We start from the raw sequence: 19,948 nt of genomic DNA on the forward strand, positions 1-19,948 counted from the left end.
GATGTCATGTTGACAAGGGAACAAACTTGTTTTCTGTTGCTCCAGAAACCAGGACAAGGAGTAATGGAAGTACAGGAAAAGAGATTCCACCTAAACATTAAGAACTCCCTGACAGTGAGGGCTGTTCCACAGTGGAAGACACTGCCTCAAAGGGTGGTGGAGTTTCCTCCTTTGGAGGTTTTCAAACAGAGGCTGGATGGCCATCTGTCGGGAGTGCTTTGATTATCTGTTCCTGCATGGCAAGGGTTGGACTGGATGGCCCTGGTGGTCTCTTTCAACTCTAGGCTTCTATGACCAGTCAGTAGAAGGCCAGTTCAAGTGTGAAATACAAAGATGAGTTCAACTTCAGCGAAGGGGGCTGCGTAAGGGCTGGGGTTTGGCACCCATTCGGGTTTATTATGACACAAGCTTCAATCAATCTGTACATTCCTCGTTCTTTCTCCCCCACCCGCTCTCTTTCTAGGAATGACTGCGTCACCAGGGAGGCGGGCGAGGGGAAGCGCCCTGGCCCAACCACCGCGGGCCGGCGCGCGCTGCCCCGAATCCCTACCGCCAAGCTCCCGAGCGCGCCCCAGCGGCCTCTCTAACCGCCACGCCCTCTCTATGGTGAGGCGGGGCGACGCACTGACGCGACTATTTCTGGGGCGCGTCCCGTGATGGCCGGCGGTGGGGCCGTTGCCGCGCTTGCCCTTTCGTTTGCTGCCGTCCCGTCGCCGTCGCCTTTGGAGCGCAGCGCGGCCGCCATGGCCGAGGAAGAGAGCCTGGCGCCTTCCGGGGAAGGGTGAGTCCAAGGAAGGCTTTGGGGCCCCCTTTCTGCCTCCCTCGGCTTCCTTCCGGGAGGGAGCTGTCCTCTGCTCAAGGGCTCACCGGAGGCTATTTCGCGCGGCCAAGGAACTCCCACGGTCTCCGCGCTCCCCGTCCGCCTCTGTGCGGCGCGTCCATGTCCCTGCCTGACCTGGCTCCTCTTTAGATAGAAGCCGACCCAGATTGCCCACCCACCAAGGAAGCTGCTTCCTTTGACATTTCCACTTGGGAACATTGGGGGATCTTGACGTGTTAGGTTGTAACCATTACTCTTTTGAAATGCCTAAGTTTGCTCTTTGATGTATCCTGTGGAAAACCCTTTAAAAAAAACCCTGGTTTTGATCAGTCAGCGCGGCTCTCTTGGTGCTGACCAGATCTGTGTTGGTCTGAATAAAATTATTTCTTTAATTTTATTATTGTCGTGGGTCTGGGGCGAACACCCGTGTCACTGTGAAGCAGGGCGTGTGTAGCATAATGTGTGAGAGGCATCACTTTCGGAACATCTTGATCCCTGTAACATTTTCATGTCTACCTTTGACCCGAGGTATTAAGGTGCTTCACTACTTCCCAGTCCTTTGGGCAATACTAGGCAAGTAAGTGCCTAATGTTTATTTTAAAGGGTTTTTTTTTCAAAATTTCATTGACAAATTGATTTTTTGAAATGGCTTAGTGTAAGTATTCTTTTGTGTCTAGAATCATACTGACACATACATTTAAGTTTGTTTGGACCCAGTGACTGCCATCGTCCTATGCATACTTTCTGGATATATCTCCAATTGTAGCCTCTTGTCATATATTCTATTTCTGCTATTCTGCAACTACCAGTGTATATCACTTTTTTGTACTTGCATATCTTGGCCTATGTGTATTGTCCCCAGATGCTCTCCAGGTTTCCAGACTAGATGTGGTTAAATTGCTGTAGTGTGTGTGTGTGTGTGTGTGTGTGTGTGTGTGTGTGTGTGTGTGTGTGTTGCCACATATATCAATTTCCCAGCTTCTCAGATTTCTTCTCCCATCAGTTTTACTTTTGGTGGAGGTTATTTGTGGTCTTGGAGCCTCACTGGAAGAAAAAAGAGATAGGCAGAGGTGGTTTGAGGATGGGGAATCATGGCCAGATGGCAGCAAGGTTCTTTATTGCCTATCTCTATTCTAGGCAATGCATTTCCACACTCCTGCATTCCTGCTGGGTGGCCTTGGGCTAGTCCAGGGGTCTGCAACCTGCGGCTCCAGAGCTGCATGCGGCTCTTTCAGCCTTATACTGTGGCTCCACATGACCTAGAGCCGTGGTGGCGAACCTTTGGCACTCCAGATGTTATGGACTACACTTCCCATCAGCCCCTGCCAGCATGGCCAATTGGCCATGCTGGAAGGGGCTGATGGGAGGTGTAGTCCATAACATCTGGAGTGCCAAAGGTTCGCCACCACTGACCTAGAGGTCGGAGGGTAGTGTGGGCGTGTCCCTCCAGCCCTCCAGAGCAGTGCTGCAAGGCAGGAGTGAAGGAGGCTGAACCAGAGGTGGCTCTGTGCATGAGGGCACTGCTTTTCGCGTCCCCTCCACTCACCTCTCCTTCCAGTGTTGCTCTGGAGGGCTGGAGGGACATGCCCACACTGCCCTCTGACCTCTGGAGGTCAGAGGGTAGCGTGGGAATGTCCCTCCAGAGCAGCCACCATCCACCTCTGCCATCCCCACAGCTGCCGTCCCCCCTCTGCCCCGTGGAGCAGGCACCTGCCTGCTCCATCAGGCAGAGGGGGTTTCCCTGCCCAGTACCGCTGCCTCCTGCAGCGCAAGAGGCAGCAGCACCAGGCAGGCCGCTGCTGCCATCCCCCCTCTGCCCCATGGAGCAGGCAGCTGCCCTCTATCCCACAGAGCAGGTTTCCCTGCCTGGCGCCACTGCCTCCTGCAGTGCGAGATGTGGCGGCACCGGATAGGCCGCAGTCACCATCCCCCCTCTGCCCCACAGAGCAGGCAAATGCCTGCTCCATTGGGCAGAGGGAGTTTCCCTGCCCAGCACCACTTCCTCCTGCAACGCGAGAGGCGGCAGCACTGGGCAGGCTGCGGCCACCATCCCCCTGTGCCCCATGGAGCAGGCGGCTGCATTTTCCATCCAGCAGAGGGGGTTTCCCTGCCCGGCGCCTCCACTTCCCAGGGCTGGAAGGAAAGGTGAGTGGAGGGGCCGAACCGAAACAGAGCCACCTCTCCAGCTCGGTAGATCTTCAGGGCCATGGAAAACGGGTCCAAATGGCTCTTTGGGTGGTAAAGGTTGCCGACCCCTGGGCTAGTCACTCAGTACCACCTACCTGACAAGGTATCTGTTGTGGGGAGAGGAAGGGAAAGGAGCTTGTAAGCCACCTTGAGTCTCCTTTCAAGAGAGAAAGGTGGGGTATAAATCAAAACTCTTCTTCTACTATTTCAAGGTCTCCCATTCCAGCTTTACAGGGATTTGTTAGGAATTATTTCTAACAGATAAATCTGTTCGTTGTCATGTGCAAAAGTCTGGCCTTAACTCTAGATGTCAGTTCCTGACTCCATTCTAAGTACAAAGTAAGGAAAGGATTTTTCAGGATTGCATACATTTCTCTCACCTCACAGTAATTGCCATATTAATTAGCTAATTTCATAAACACTGCTTGTGGTCTGTGTTCTGTAAACTTTGTTTCTATATGAACTTGGGCTGTTCTGTACTCCATAAGTGCAGCCACACAACATCTGGTATTGCCTATAGAAAATTTGTGAATTACTGCTGTTATCTCACTGTGTAATGATGTGCAGATATGACCATTATGTACAGAACAGCAGAGCTTGTATGGGGAAGAGGTGCAGAGATTTCTATGTGATAATGCAATATCCATCAGTGTGCGGGTACAGCCAGTGGTTGTGCAGTTTGTGCACTTCTGTTGTATCATGTATTTAAGGAAGACCCATTAGCCATGTGCTTTGACTTGAAAATCCTAATTCCTGATGTGGGTTCCCCATTGTCAGGGAAACATACTCCACTTGTGCTCAGAGGTGTTTATTTCTTTGTGATGACACTACCTTCGAATGATGTTTGGAGGCTAAACCCTGGTGAACTATGACTTCAATTACATTATGACATCTTCATTTGCTATTCTTCCTATATGTGCTTGGGCACGGATTCTTTCAATCATAATTCATATGGTCTCTGGTATATAAAGATTAATGGTCCCATACAATATACTGTGTTGACTCAAAAACAAATTCTGCTGTTTTCCCCTTAACAATCTTGTAAAAAAATGTTCCAATGTGTTTGTTTTTCATCCCAGGTTATTACAGGTCTTCAGTACTTTTCCTTTTTTTGAATAATAGATAATCTCATAACACTTATTTTACTTGCAGTATTTTTAAAGCCTTCACTCACAAACAAGGTTTTGTCAATTTTGACAAGCACTCTCTTGTCTCTAAGTGCTCCAGTATATACCTCAACTCTCTTGATAGCGCCCCTTCTCCCTCTTTTGTCTGTAGCATTTGTCTTCATCCTGTATATGTTGTCCACTTGATACCCTTCCAGTCATTCCCCATTGCCCCACATAATACATATTGTAAGGATTTGACTTTGTACATCTTGAGCTATAGGAAAGGTGGAGTATAGGTCATTTAAACAGATAAACAAGTACACTATTTCTTCTTTTCCCCACCTAATACTATTTCTTGCTGTAGCATGCTTTCCTCTAAATGTATTGCCGCTGCATGCCTCAAAGTTTTATGTAGTTTCACTGTGGCATTCTTATCTGGTTTATTTATTAATCAAAAAATCTTCCTTTACTTCTTTACATATGCAAGCCAGCGCTTTTGTGCAGTTTAGCAGCTCTTGTATTCCCACTACTTTCTGACCTACTGTGGCTTTGGTAAACATTATATGAACTTACTTCTTGCATTTTCTGGTCTCATCACTAAACAGTCTACTTCAAGAAACATTTCTTATCATTGTGCCGCTGATCCCTCCTATCTGGTCCTAGAACAAATGTATTCATCCAAGCTTCTCGCTATATCCTCACATTGCACCCATCTCTCTGTCTAATCTGGAGAACTGGGTTTGATTCCCAACTCCTCCACCTGAGTGGTAGAGGTTTATCTGGTGAACCAGATGTGTTTCCGCACTCCTTCATTCCTGCTGGGTGACCTTGGGCTAGTCACAATTCTTCGGATCTCTCTCAGCCCCACCAGCTCACAAGGAAGGGACGTAGGTATAGATTTTTTAGGGGGGGGTTCGGAGGTGGGGCCACACCCCCACCTGCCCCTAGGGCATAGCCACGCCTCCCCAAACCCCTGGCCTAGCGCTTATAAAAGCAGCTCTCCGAGGTCGGGGATGGCAGACTCCCCTGCCCTCCCCTGCCCCTCCCCTCTGGGCAGAGGCATATAGGCAAAATGGAATCTGGTGCAAAATCTGAGTTTTGCAGGGGCGGGCCCTCCGGCAGCCTCTGTGATGCTGGAATCTACCCCCAAACAGCATCACTTTCAATGGTGTTTAAACTAGAGAGCCCAAATTCTCCTTTTAAATCCACCTTAAAGGGAGAATCTGGGGTCCCTAGTTAAACAACATTGAAAGTGATGCTGTTTTGGGGTGGATTATCCCCCACCCTGAAACAGCATCACTTTCAATGTGACGTAGTGGTTAAGAGCAGGAGCATTCTAATCTAGAGGAACCGGGTTTGATTCCCTGCTCTGCCACTTCAGCTGTGGAGGCTTATCTGGGGTATTCAGATTAGCCTGTGCGCTCCCACACATGCCAGCTGGGTCACCTTGGGCTAGTCACAGCTTTTCAGAGCTCTCTCAGCCCCACCCACCTCACAGGGTGTTTGTTGTGAGGGAGCAAGGGCAAGGAGATTGTAAGCCCCTTTGAGTCTCCCACAGGAGAGAAAGAGGGGATATAAATCCAAACTCTTTTTCTTCTTCTAAACTGAGGACCTCAGATTCTCCCTTTAAATCCATGCCGAAGGGGGTGGATTTAAAGGGAGAATCTGAGGGGATTTGGGGGGGCGCCTGCTGTCAGGGGTGCAATGGTTAAGCTAGAAGCACCCAACTTTCAGGGTATCTTTAGGAGTCTCTCCCTAATGATACCACCCAGGTTTGGTGAAGTTTGGTTCAGGAGGTCCAAAGTTATGGACCCTCAAAGGTGTAGCCCCATCTCCTATTAGCTCCCACTGGAAACAATGGGGGATGGGGCACCCCCTTTGGGAGACCATAGCTTTGGACCCCCTGGATCAAACTTCACAAAACCTGGGTGGTATCAATAAGAGACTCTCCTGATAGTACATCCCAGGTTTGGTGAAGTTTGGTTCAGGGGGTCCAAAGTTATGGACCCTCAAAGGTGTAGCCCCCATCTTCTATTAGCTCCCATTGGAAACAATGGAGGATGGGGCACCCCCTTTGGGAGTCCATAACTTTGGACCTCCTGAACCAAACCTCACCAAAACCGGGTAGTATCAGCAGGAAAGTCCCCCAAACAATCCCTGAAAGGTTGGTGCTGCTACCAGGGGTAGGGAACCTGCGGCTCTCCAGATGTTCAGGAACTCTCCTGATTAGCCCTATGTTTAGAACTCGGGCAAATATCATATGCCACGATGGTCTGGCTGAGAACTGTCAGATACTGGCTACGTATCCACTATCTGCAGGATCACTCCAGTTTGTTACACCTCATGCTTTCCGACTATACAAATTCTGGGTGGCTGAAACTAGTTGAGGGAAAAATCAACACTCTTGGCTTTTCATTAGAGTCGTTAGTCCCTCTTTCCCTATCAGAAGCATATAGCTGCTTGAAAACTAAGCTATTAGAACAAGAGTATCGGGATATGATAACAGCTGCGAGGAAAACGTGTTCCCCTGACCCTGCTTATTCCAATTGAACAAGGACACATGGCCAATTATTTACAGTGGATCACCAACCCTAAATTAAGAAGAGCTTTAACACTGGCCAGATTCAATCTAATGCCTTCTATGCTGCTCTATGGCAGATATCAACAAATTGATAAACAGAGGGAGGCTGTGTCCACGCAATATGGGGGAGGTGGAGGCACTCGATCATACCGTCTTTCATTGTGTAAGGGTTGCAAAAATCAGAATGTCACAATCTGCACTTATCCCATTTCTGTATAACAATCTAACTGATGCTCTTAAGATACCTATGCTTTTGAACAACATGGATCCCACAGTGTGTGAGAATGTAGCAAAATTTCTGCTAACAATAATAGACGTAAGTCTAGATGAATACCAACCAATGTCTATGTATTATGACCACATATAGCCAGCAGTAATTTTGCTAGCTTCTGTCAGTATCCGATGACGTTTAAGTGAGTTAACTTAGCTGAAGGAATGTCCTATAGTCACAGAAGGACCATGTATATATTTTAGTATTTAGTATTTTAGTACCAGTGTCTATAATTGTGAGCAATAATGGGCAAATTTTGTATGCTGATTTTGTATGTTTATTTTATGCCAATAAAGGCTTGTGACTGACTCTCCTGATAGTACATTCCAGGTTTGGTGAAGTTTGGTTCAGGATGTCCAAAGTTATGGACCCTCAAAGGTGTAGCCCCATCTCCTATTCGCTCCCACTGGAAACAATGGGGGATGGGGCACCCCCTTTGGGAGACCATAGCTTTGGACCCCCTGGATCAAACTTCACAAAACGTGGGTGGTATCAATAAGAGACTCTCCTGATAGTACATCCCAGGTTTGGTGAAGTTTGGTTCAGGGGGTCCAAAGTTATGGACCCTCAAAGGTGTAGCCCCCATCTTCTATTAGCTCCCATTGGAAACAATGGAGGATGGGGCACCCCCTTTGGGAGTCCATAACTTTGGACCTCCTGAACCAAACCTCACCAAAACCGGGTAGTATCAGCAGGAAAGTCCCCCAAACAATCCCTGAAAGGTTGGTGCTGCTACCAGGGGTAGGGAACCTGCGGCTCTCCAGATGTTCAGGAACTACAATTCCCATCAGCCCCTACCAGCATGGCCAATTGGCCATGCTGACAGAGGCTGATGGGAATTGTAGTTCCTGAACATCTGGAGAGCCGCAGGTTCCCTACCCCTGTTCTAGCCCAAACAATGCGCCCCCTGCAGGCCAAAAACCGAAAAAGCACTAAAATGTTTTAAAAACCCACAAACGGGTGGGCGGAGCTTCAGACATGAATGGGGGGGTTCAAACCCGAGAAACCCCGCCCCCCTTACCTACGTCCATGTCACAAGGTGTCTGTTGTGGGGAAAGGAAGGGAAAGGAGCTTGTAAGCCACATTGAGTCTCCTTACAGGACTGAAAGGTGGGGTATAAATCCAAACTATTTTTCTCTTCTTCATTTTCGAGCATTCTTAGTTTCCTTTGTAACACCTTTTCTTGAAGATTACAGCTTGCCTTAGACCAGTTGGTGCAATGACTTTTGGAGTAGACCCGACATACAGCTTGAACTCTTTAGCCACTATGCTGTTCCAGGTCAGAACAATTGCTTTGAATGCTAGCATATACAGCTTGTTTTCTTTTAAACTTGTTCTGGGAAATTAATCAGCAAGATACCTGAGCAGTGCAGGTAGTTGTGTACAATATGGGCATCATTTGACCCTTGTGTATTGTCATGTTGTATCAACTTGCTGCTTAGTCACTGTCACATGACCACTTGAGTTTGCGGTAGCTGCAGTTTCCATAGGATGAGCAAGTCATGTAACCAGTGCCGCAAGTTATTAATTGATCTGGGCCTGTCAGCGTAGTGGGTAGCAGGAGGCATCCATTGCAAGCCTCTCTCAGCCCAGTGGGACATTAAGTTAGTCTGACTAATAAGCTTGGGTGTAATGGGCATTACTTGGGTGTAATGGGCATTTGAATTACTCTGGAGTCTCAACTTTTTCTACCCATATAGTTTATTTTTCCTCTTGGAAAAGCTTTCTTTCTTAACAAACAAGTTTGTTTTTCAGAACATTATCAGTCAAATTAAATAGCTAAATAGCCCTTCTTGAAGATGCTTCTATTCATGTTTAAATAACTTTAAAAATGCTCATGAACTGTAAATACTTTTAGCAAAAGGAGGCAAATACACGACGTACAGGCCTTGACCATGTGCAAGCACTGGAGTTTGTGCATGCTCACCACACATTTAGCCAATCTACTACAATTGATGCACAGCACAACAGCCCTCACAATTATAGATAGGCCATATTTACATATGTAGGGTAAAAATATGTCCGCAGAGAAATACAGCATTGGAAAAATTTCTCCCTCTTACCACTGGATGGAAGTATGTGATATTTGCAAATGAACATTTCAAAACAAGCATGTGAAATCTGAGGTGGTACAGAATTGTGAAATATATTCAACAGGAGGGTTGATCCTTAGACTGCCTTTCCTGCTGCAGAAGAGCACTTGGCGTGGATGAAGTCAATACAGACTATCAGATCTGAATTTTATATTTGTTTGACCTTTAACAGTAGAAAACAGAGTATCTGGACATGAGAGAAAAGAGCCAGCCAAAATAAAGCTGCATGTTCTTATTTTGTATATATTTCCATAATATTGTGAATGTAATTTGGGTTAGGTCTAAAGAACCAAGGAGTAGGGAAATTGGAAATATTGTCACTAGTATAGCTTTTGCCAATGCTTGCAGTACTGTACTAGTGGAAGCAAAATAATATCTTGGGATTTAGCTTCACTTTTCATGTGCATTGCTCCATGTTCTAGTGTGAAGTCTAAAATAACCTTTCCATGAAAGGAATATCTTTTGTTTGCATGAAGGCGCCTTTCAGTCTGCAGGGTTTGTTTCTATGTGAACCTGAAGTAACATCCATAAGCAGGTTCAATATGTTGGGGCTTGGTTTCAGATAACTTACCTGGTAGTCATATATGCTTGCTTCTTGAGTATCCTGAACAGTTAGTCTGTCAGCAGGACTTGCCCTCACATTTACGGTAATTGTAATATTGTAAGAGTTTCCTTTCCCAACAGCTACAAGTAGCCAGTTGGCTTGAATGCCGTTTCAAAATAACCTTAAAATAGGGAGAGAAGGGATAGATACACACATAAAAAAGAGATACAAGATATGGGTAGGCGTGTGTGTGCACACGTGCGCAAAGTGCTATCAAGTCGCAGCCGACTTATGTCGACCCCAGCAAGGGACTTTCAAGGCAAGTGAGAAGCCAGAGGTGATTTGCCATTTCCTTCCTCTGCAGAGTCTTCCTTGGAGATCTCCCTTTCAAGTAACAACCCTGCTTAGCTTCTAAGAATGGGCTGTACTTTGCCATCTTTCTTCCCAGTGGGGTGGCATCCTTCTTCTTTATTTCGAGGGAGGATCACCACTGAATTCTCAACATCAATGCAGTGGAGTACTTTATGTTTAAGTGTGCAGTTTGTCACAATTGTTTCTAATATTTCGTGGCCGAGGACTCTTTCTTTTACAATCTCACGTTAGTATTTGGCAAGTGACAGGCCAATATAATTCTCTTCAGAGATCCTGGATGGCAACATCTTCTTCTGTATTATTTTTACTTTGATTGTTAAAGTGCTATCTTCTCTCAATACAAAGTTCAAGAGGCAATAACTATACAAGGGAAGAGTTGTTTTTACCTCTGCCCTAGTATAGCAATATGCTGCAGTAATCTGCCAAGGACCTCTCCAGCAGCTTCTTTATAGTAAAGTTCCTAGAAATATTATGCAGTAGCTCCCTCCCCTCTCCCCAACTCTTAAAGGGAACTGTAACCTTTTGCCTTGATGTTGGTAATAAATGAACAAGACGATTATATGTACCCACATTGAACAATGAAGACCAATACGATAGATTCTCACTCTTAACTATCTGTTGGCAGCTTGCAAACAATTGTTGTGTATGTTTACATTAAGATTGAATCAGAATTGTATGAATAATTCATACAGATTTCAAAGTTAACATTTATGCTTTTGGTCCAGAACTGGGAGCTGTCCGTACCCTGAGCTACTTGTATTTGCACAACGTCAAATAAGAGGGGGGACTGTGTGTGTTAGTTTGCTGCCTTATGTTGCCCAACCAACAAATAAAATAAATCTGTACTCTTGAAGAGGCATCAAAGTTTAATCTTTGAAGGCATTATATGTTTGTTCCTTGACATATGACAGTGATCTCTGAGCAAACTGAAATCTAATCCCCCACGTCTTATGCCTCTTTTCCCCAGGTCATCTGTTTCCAGCAGAAACCAGTCATTCCCAAAATACTTTTAGCAATTTTGCATACTGCGTTTATTCTTGAATTCCCTCGACTAATGTTCTCTTGTTCTCTAAATATTCCTTCCCCCGTGGGTGTAAACATAGCTGCAAATCTTTCTCACAACTATGAAAAACTGCATGCCATCTGAATTATTTTTAGGATGTGTGTAGGTGAGTTGTTTCCAGGCTAGCTCTGCCTCAGGGCGTTTTGCATAAAAACATTCCTCGGTATCACAGTGACTCTCCTTGATGACTGCTGTTCCCGGCAAAGCACCATGTGCCATGATGACATAGTGGTGTCATGTTCATTCAAACCCCTCTTGCTGATATGCTGATTCATGCAATTGAATCTTAATGGAGATGGGAGCTGACAGGTTTCTTTTTTAAAATATGGGAACTTGGGTTTTATGTGTCCAGTATTCCTTTTGTGTCCTGGATGGCAGATGACTGTCTTTCATATGAAACATTCAAGCAAAAAGGATGGAGTGTCTCTTTCAAAACAATCCACGCAGCTTTTTGCTGTGCTTATTTAGAGTACGTTTTATCATAGTACAAAATGTCTAACATACACCAATCTAAAACAATACTATTATGACTGTAATGTGTTAAATTAATTCTGCCTGTTTTCTGCCTGTTTTCTTAACTTTAAATATAGAACATTGTTGTAGAATTAAGAATTCTGCCTGTTTTCTTAACTTTAGATATAGAACAGTGATGTAGAATTAAGAACGTAAGAAAGAGCCTGCTGGAACAGACCAGAGTCCATCTACTCCAGCACTCTGCTACTCGCAGTGGCCCACCAGATGCCTTTGGGAGCTTAAATGCAGAATGTGAAAGCCTGCTGCTGCTGCTCCCGAGCACCTGGTCTGCTAAGGCATTTGCAATCTCAGATCAAGGAGGATCAAGATTGGTAACCATAGATCGACTTCTCTATAAATCTGTCCAAGCCCCTTTTAAAGCTATCCAGGTTAGCGGCCATCACCACCTCCTGTGGCAGCATATTCCAAACACCAATCACACGTTGCATGAAGAAATGTTTCCTTTTATTAGTTCTAATTCTTCCCCCCAGCATTTTCAATGTATGCTCCCTGGTTTTAGTATTGTGAGAGAGAGAGAAAAATTTCTCTCTGTCAACATTTTCTACCCCATGCATAATTTTGTAGACTTCAATCATATCCCCCTCAGACGTCTTCTCTCCAACCTAAAGAGTCCAAAACGCTGCAGCCTCTCTTCATAAGGAAGGTGCTCTCTAGAATTAAACTAGAGATGGCCTCCAAAATCTAAGAGGTATTGCATCTGTTCTCAGATTTGAAAAATATAACAATGCCCCAGAAGTAAAACAGTGCTCCCACTGTCTTAATGCAATCTGCTTCTCATGCAAATTTTTCTGGGCTAACTTTCCAAATAATCTGCAATCTACTAATGTGTGATCTAAAAGTACCCTTGCTTAGCAAAAAAAAAAATCATTTAGATGGGTCTGAAGCAGAGGAAAAGACTACAAGATCAAATTAGAAGTGAAAAAAGAAATCCAGCTGGATAAATATAAGCCCAAATGGAACTTTGCTTCCTTGTGGCCTATGTGCTCATTAACTTGAATCATGGGGATTCTGACACAGTGGTTGTAGAAACCATGGCTAGGATCCAAGGAACTATGAAACTAGAACTATGAGCCAAAGGGGACTTTTGGTTTGTTTTTCTTGAACTGCAGCTTGCTAAGCTGAACAGTGAACTGCTTGAAGACAATGAGGGTTGCAAAAGTCGTTCATGATGTGGTCTTGCCGGTTTAGCTTGTCAGAGTGTGAGTATTCTACCATGCAAGAGTCAGCCAAAGTGACTGTTTGGTTCCCAGTCTTAAAGCTAGTATTTTTAGAACTGAGGAAACAAAGCATTGGTATTTGATATTAAAAAATGCAAATGACACATGAATACCAAACTTTAAAAGTAGTTCAAAAGCACCTCAGTAAGTATTTTTACTCTTAAATCCATGCCAGGATCTTGGACTTTATATGAATCTAGCTTTATGTGCAGAATACTCCTTAAGAAAAAGTAAATCCAGCTGGAACCCCAACTCTTGATTTGCAGCCTTAAAAGGCATGTGTGTGTACCGTCTAGTCACAGCTGACTTATGGCAACCCTTTCGGATTTTCAAGGGAAGATACATTCAGAGGTTTATATATGAACCAGTGACTGGCTCATCATTGAAAGGAAGTAAGAGAATGCAATGTACTTTTGCTGGACAAACATTACTGCAGAGAGAAATAGGGGTTTTCAGAGGCGCTGAACTGAAGATATAGCCATAATGGTCTATGTTGTTTGCCCAGGAACAAAGTCAAGAATGCAAAGTTAAAGCTAATATAGATAAAATGCTGCATTCTAAAGGCATAACATTTTTAACTCTAGCACTATAGAAGAACTATATAGGCAATTTACATATGTAAATATCGTGTTTTTTTTTTTGGGGGGGGGGGTTGTTTTAGGCTGATTTTATTTGTAATGACAGAAACTATACCAACCTAAAACAATACTAAAAGCCACACATTATCCGTAGAAAGAAATCCTAGCACCTTTGGTGGACACTTCTACTTAATCGGTTAGAATTGCATATTAATAGTGTAATCATAAGAAGAGCTTTACCCTTACAATCCATTGGAACAGCTTACCTCTATTTAGGATTACTTGTCAAATCTGGTTCACTGTGCAGTTCACCACAGAACTATTCCCATATAAACCTATTCGATTTCAGGGTCTTAGACTGAAGTAGCTCTTCATATAATCACACTGTTAATATGCCTAATGGCTGGAAGTAATTTCAGTACCAGAGACGTTTTCTCGTCATGTACTGTCTGGCTACCTAAACTTGTGGGGGCAGGGATAGTAACCTCCAAGGGCCAAAAAAATTGCAAATGTTTCTCAGTTGACTCTTCATTCTTAGTAACATTCTTAGCAATCTTCTTTGACAACTGGATGAAATTTACGTGCAAGAAAAGTGTTCCAATAATGTTGGAAGCAGTGCATCCTTTCTTTCTTGCTGAGTTTAAGACAAGCTACAGTAAACATTGATTAATCAGTAGACAGCCTGAATACATGGATTGAGTTTGGAAGATTGTGCTTCATGGCAGCCAACACCCCCAATGGTGTTCAGGGCCCTTCCAGCTTGACAGCCTTTCTGCAGTAACAATTTTACAGGTATAACTCATTACATAAATGTATACCTAAATTCAGTGGTTGCTACTCAAAGATTGCTGTGTATTTTTTAAATTAAAAAATTCTGTGTTGGATCCCATTGAAAATGTCTGAAAATGTATTTTGGGGGGGATTTTAGATGGAAACATTTGGAAGGCATTTAGGGCTGCTGGCTGGAGGAAATGAGAAAGCTACACTCCTCTGACAGAAATCCTCTTACTAGCAGAAATTTTTCCATTGACTGGAAGTAATTTCTGAGTTAGATTTCATGAAGTTCATTTTGAATTGCTGTTTCTTAGAATTTGTACTGGTTTGGAAGAGAAATGGCCCAACAAAATTAAATGCCCAGGATTAAAAGTCTCACACACTGCATTTCACAGGCATAATAAAAGCTTTTCAGCTCCCAGTGGCCATCTCAAGCCTTCCCTCTCTCCTGTAAGGTCAGTTGACCAGACTTTGAAAACTAGCAGAAGTGTTTTGCACCCTTGGATTTCTCAGGCTCTTGGCCTTTGATTTTGCAGTCTGTATAAGCCACAACGTGCCTTCTGTGAATATCTAATGCAGGGGTCCCCAAACTACGGCCCGGGGGCCAAATGTGGCCCCCTGAAGGCATTTATCCGGCCCGCCAGGCATGGCGGCAATGGCTCCATTCATGTGCAGTGGGGGCTCGAGGGAGAGGAGGAACCAGCCCCAAAGGCTGTTGATTGCAATTACATGATGGCACCCCAAAATCTCCATGAATTTTCTGACCCAGAGTTGGAAACCTTACACGTGGCAACTCCTGCTCCACCCTTCCCTCTTGGCTACTCCATGTGTTGCTCTCAGGCTTTCTGTTCCGCCTCACTCCCATTGGCATCAGCCAGACTGGTGAATCGCTCACTGGCTGTTGGGAGGAAGAACCCAGGAAGATATTTAATCCTGGGTTAGATGGAATGCTTCATTGGGAAAGTTCTGCTTTTTTTTTTTTACAGGGGAAGGTATTCCACAGCCTCCCCAACAATATTTGGAGCCCACCCTGTACTTGACATACTTTGGTCACTGTTCTAAAAATAGACCATGACAGAAAGGCTGAAAGGTGAAATCAAACATTTTACAATCATTTGTGCATAGGAATTTGTTCATAGTTTTTTTTAGTCCGGCCCTCCAACAGTGAGGGACAGTGAACTGGCCCCCTGTTTAAAAAGTTTGGGGACCCCTGATCTAATGGAACAATCCATGGTAACAAAAGTTTTACCTCCTTGCAGAAATCTGGCCCATTTCAGATGTAGATCTCACTACAGATCAGTAATTACATTTCCATAATACATTATTGTGGCTATAAATAGTTTCTAATTTGTGTTTTGTATTTCATGAAAAAAGCATATAGTCAGACAGAAAGGAACTGCACATCCGCCAGCCCATCTGATCATCTCTCTTCCTCTCCATCAAGGTCACTTCCAGTGCACTCATGTTTTTTCTGCTGGGAGCTGTCTTAGCTGTGGTTGGCATGTATATACTACTAGGAAAATCAGTGATGAGAATTGTTGATCCCTAGAGGATAGTGCTGGAACTGTACCTTGGTGTTGGCCCCTGTCCACACCCTCAGCTATCAGGAGAACATCAGATTTCTGCTGGATCAGACCAAGGATTTCCTAAGCCCATTTCCTTGTTTCCATCCAGAAGCTTCCAAGAAATTAATAAACAAGGCATAAGGGCTTTACTCATTTCTCCATTTACTCATGGAGCAGCAGTGGCGTAGGAGGTTAAGAGCTCGTGTATCTAATCTGGAGGAACCGGGTTTGATTCCCAGCTCTGCCGCCTGAGCTGTGGAGGCTTATCTGGGGAATTCAGATTAGCCTGTGGACTCCCACAAATGCCACCTGGGTGACCTTGGGCTAGTCACAACTTCCCGGAGCTCTCTCAGCCCTACCTACCTCACAGGGTGTTTGTTGTGAGTGGGGAAGGGCAAGGAGATTGTAAGCCCCTTTGAGTCTCCTGCAGGAGAGAAAGGGGGGATATAAATTCAAACTCCTCCTCTTCCTCCTCTTGACCTATCCTATTATATAAATGGCAAGGCATATTGGCAGTGACTTACTTTTTAAAGAGCTGCAGAGACACACGAGCAGAGGGGGTAGGCCACTTGCAACCTGCGCAGCTCTTTAAAAAGTGAGTCAGTGCTAACAACAGTTTTCTGGCTGAGGCTAGTCAGCTACAAGGAAACGGCACCAGTGGGAGGGGAGGGAGGGAGGCAGACAGCAGCAGCAGCACCAGTGAAAGCACCACCGGGAACAGCCTTACAAGTAGGGTCAGCAGGAACTCCGCAGAAAGTTGTAGCAAAGTCCACCCCCATTTGCCTGCCTGCTTGCCTTCCCTGCCACAGAGACAGAACCAGGGGGGCACCAGCTCTGAGGAGAAGGAGCCATGACCAGTGCCTGAGTGTGCTGCAGGAGAGGTGAGGCAGAGAGGAAGAGGAAGGGGCGGGGCCCACCAAGGAGGGCCCACTGAGTACTGCTGTTGTTTCCTAAAGACCATAGTATTTTTCTCCACAATGGGCTATATTGTTAGTTGAATATAATTTTTTAAGACATTTTTGTGCCACCTTGCCATCCAAAGACCTAGAGTAATTGGTATTTACTGTGTGCTTCATCCATACCTAGATGTTTCATTTACCTATCACATAGTCCTTAATTAATGTACACCAAACTGCATATGTTAACTACACAATATGTGGAGAAATGTTTCATCTGTCCTGCCAGCCAGTCTTATTAGGAGACATTTTTCTGCGTCCACCTTATTCATAAGTTGCTCATATCTGTTCTGCTCACTCACATTTCTGGTGTTACTGTCTGGTCTGGGACCCATTTTCTATCTTGCATGTAGAACCCCTGAGAAGGTCTTTTCACCCTAGTAGAGCTGTTAACACTCTTTAACCACTGGTCAGTTGTTTTAAGCACAGGATGGCCATGGTAAAATGTAAAGTGCAGTGTTGAGTTGCAACTGATTCACGGTGATTCTATGAAGTTCTTCCTCATAGATTTTTTAAGGCAAGAGATGAAGAGAGATGGGCTGCTATGGCCTTCCTTTGCTTCGCAACCCCAGTCTTTTTAGTGGTCCAAGTACTAGCCCTGCTTGACTTTCAAACTCTGATGCTATCAGGCTGGTCCAGTCTGTCAGGGCTTCTAAAGCCACAGAGTCAGTCATGGAGCAATAGCTAATACTATTCCTTGCCAGCCTACATGAAAGTATACTTTGTGATCTTCTGTCAGGCCTTTACCATGTTAAAGGAGTCCCATGCTCACAAATTATTTTGTAAATTGCACCTCTGTGTCACTCAAAGAGAAACCTGTTAAGCAGTATGATAATTATATTCTATTTCTTCTATGTTTCTTGGACTCTCCCTTATTTATCTGGACCTCTTAAACTCTGAGCTAAATCCCTCTGATTGCTTTTCCATTGATAGTTGCTAAGTTAAATAACAACAGACAAATGTTCTGTGCTCAAGTTCAGTGTTTTAGAACTGTAAAGTTTGATAAACAGAAAGATTGTATGGCCTAACTTGCATGTCATGTATTTTGCATAGAGCCTCTGCAAGCAGACTGCGCAAATAAAGAATATGGGTATAATAGTACAAAAGGGAAATGGTCAGTATTGAAGCAAAGATTTTTACTATCTTTTTGTGTTGCCTCTCCTAATATTATTTTTGATATATTTCATTTTGCTGTAGTAAGCACTAGATCAGCTGATAAGTTGGCAAAAACTAGACGGATATATTATCCCAAAGGCATGTTGGCACAAGTCCAAGAGTATGTTTGTCATGCAGATATAAAGTAACATTCAAGGAACAACTATTTATTCAAAGCAGCACTCTTGAGATGAATGACCAGCAGGGTCACATTTGGCTTCGATCCAAACAAGTCTCTATGCAAAGAGGTGGGGAAGGATTTCTGCTGATTCTCCTTGCCACTGTAGCCTTCCATGTTCCACACCGTTCCTCAGGGCCCCCAGCAATAAAGAGCAGTTTTTTAGAGAAGCCGGTACACTGGATGAAGAAACCAGAAATCTATGGCAATCTCAGCCACAGTGTTCCTTTTATTTTAAGGAGGAAACATTGAGTGAGTGCGAGAGGATCTGTCTTTTCCCCCTTGTGATAACATCAACATATCAGTGGTCTTTTTCTCACAAGTAATTTAAAACGTTTCCAGGACTTTAATAAATCCTTTCCACCATGGTGTTCCACACTTCATTTCCCCCATTAGTCTCAGAAATGTTTTATTTTCCTTTTAATCCATCCTATTCAAAAACCCTCTTACAGAGATTCTTTTGACTGAAACATTTGCAAGCCGGCTTCCCTTGCAATGCGATATGTTTGAAATGTTTTAAATTCCCCACCGGAAAGCTAGCCTATTTCTCAAACACTTGCAACCTCACTCAACTTCCCCCTTGAGCCTAGGCCCTCACATTTTTTCATGTCCCTCCCCTCACTCCTTTCCCCATTGCCTTTTGGTTTTCATCATTTTATAATTTTTTGCCTGTTTTTCTCACCCATATCCCCCTTGCATTTCTCTTGTGTGTGGGTAAATTTACTTGTGATGATTCAACAGATTTTCTTCTGCGGTTTATCTTATGCGAGGGTAAATTGACTCACGAGTAAACCCACAGTTACATGAAGTGATGATTCAAGATTGACAAGCTATCTAGTCAATGGATTAGCAAAAGAATGAAAAAATGAGATGTTTGGAGGAAGTGAGTGTGCACAAAATTCATAGTAAAGGGTGGATTGAAAATGTTCTGGAGACATTCTAAATAATTTGTGGGGAAAAGCCTTCATATCAGTGGATCAGTATCCTTTGGAATATATTTAACCGACTTTGTATTGCCCCTCTCCCCAAGCAGGTTTTAGGGAAAGAGCACTAGGGGAAGGGGAAAGAGCACATGTGCTGCAGGACACTGATCCATGCAAGCTGATCCAGTACAACTTCCCCATGCTAACTCCCCATGCAAATTTTGTAGATGTGGAAACACCACAGGCAACGTGTCATGGTGACAACACAAACTCAGGGCAGGAGATTTGCAAGGAAATGTGTTACTCCTACACCAAGCTAGAGAAAAGCTGCAGAGGCGGGGACACCAGTACGCAATGCACACCACTTGCCCCACGTGAAAGGGAGGCGAATTTACTGCTGAGTAGAGGCTGAATAAGACGTGGGTGTTTAATTGACCTAAGTCTGTGTCTGCCTGTGACTAGCCAAGAGTGCTCAGCTATGATTAGCTGAGTGCTTTGCTAGCCAGTCAATCAGCCGGTTGTTTTTAATCCTTTTCTATTGAAGACCCTTCAGATTTTATCCCCAAAGCTCAAGAAGCAGGAACCCCAACGAGAAACACTAGCAGATGTCCTGGAGTCTGCAGACATCTTGTCAGTGGCCAACGTGCTGTATGTTACAAAAAGTGGTACAAGCTCATTCTTTTCAGCTAAACCGTGCTGGTGGTGTGTCTTGAGGCTGAGCTAATTAGCTGATTGAGCCAGCTAAGGAAATGATTTGAGATGATGGATTGAATGATGCTTTATTTCCTTTAATGTGAATTTTGTGGTCTGTTGGGTCGGAACAGGTAAAAAACCCTGCCTCATTGGATTGCATTTTAAACTTTTATTTCTTTTCCCTTTTCTCTCCTTTGGGAAATGTCTCTTGCACAGAAACATCTGGTCAATGTTTTGTTAATAGGATCCCATTTGCTTCTTGTGTAGCATAATTATTAATGTAGAAACTGGGTTTAGCAGTCTTTTAAAAATTTTAAAACATTGTTGCATGAACA

General features: G+C 44.2%; 1 protein-coding gene across 1 annotated transcript in view; it reads left to right on the top strand.

Moving 5' to 3' along the window:
• The first annotated feature begins 541 nt into the window (after nt 1-541).
• Nucleotides 542-19,948, top strand: part of ABHD5 (abhydrolase domain containing 5, lysophosphatidic acid acyltransferase) — a 33,581-nt gene continuing 14,174 nt past the window's right edge. The window contains exon 1 of the mRNA XM_048511695.1: nt 542-781. Within this exon, the coding sequence (XP_048367652.1) occupies nt 657-781 (125 nt within the window). The 5' untranslated portion in view covers nt 542-656. The remainder of the gene's footprint in view (nt 782-19,948) is intronic.

Source organism: Sphaerodactylus townsendi, linkage group LG11 (assembly GCF_021028975.2).
Source record: "Sphaerodactylus townsendi isolate TG3544 linkage group LG11, MPM_Stown_v2.3, whole genome shotgun sequence".
Taxonomy (NCBI): Eukaryota; Metazoa; Chordata; class Lepidosauria; order Squamata; family Sphaerodactylidae; genus Sphaerodactylus; species Sphaerodactylus townsendi.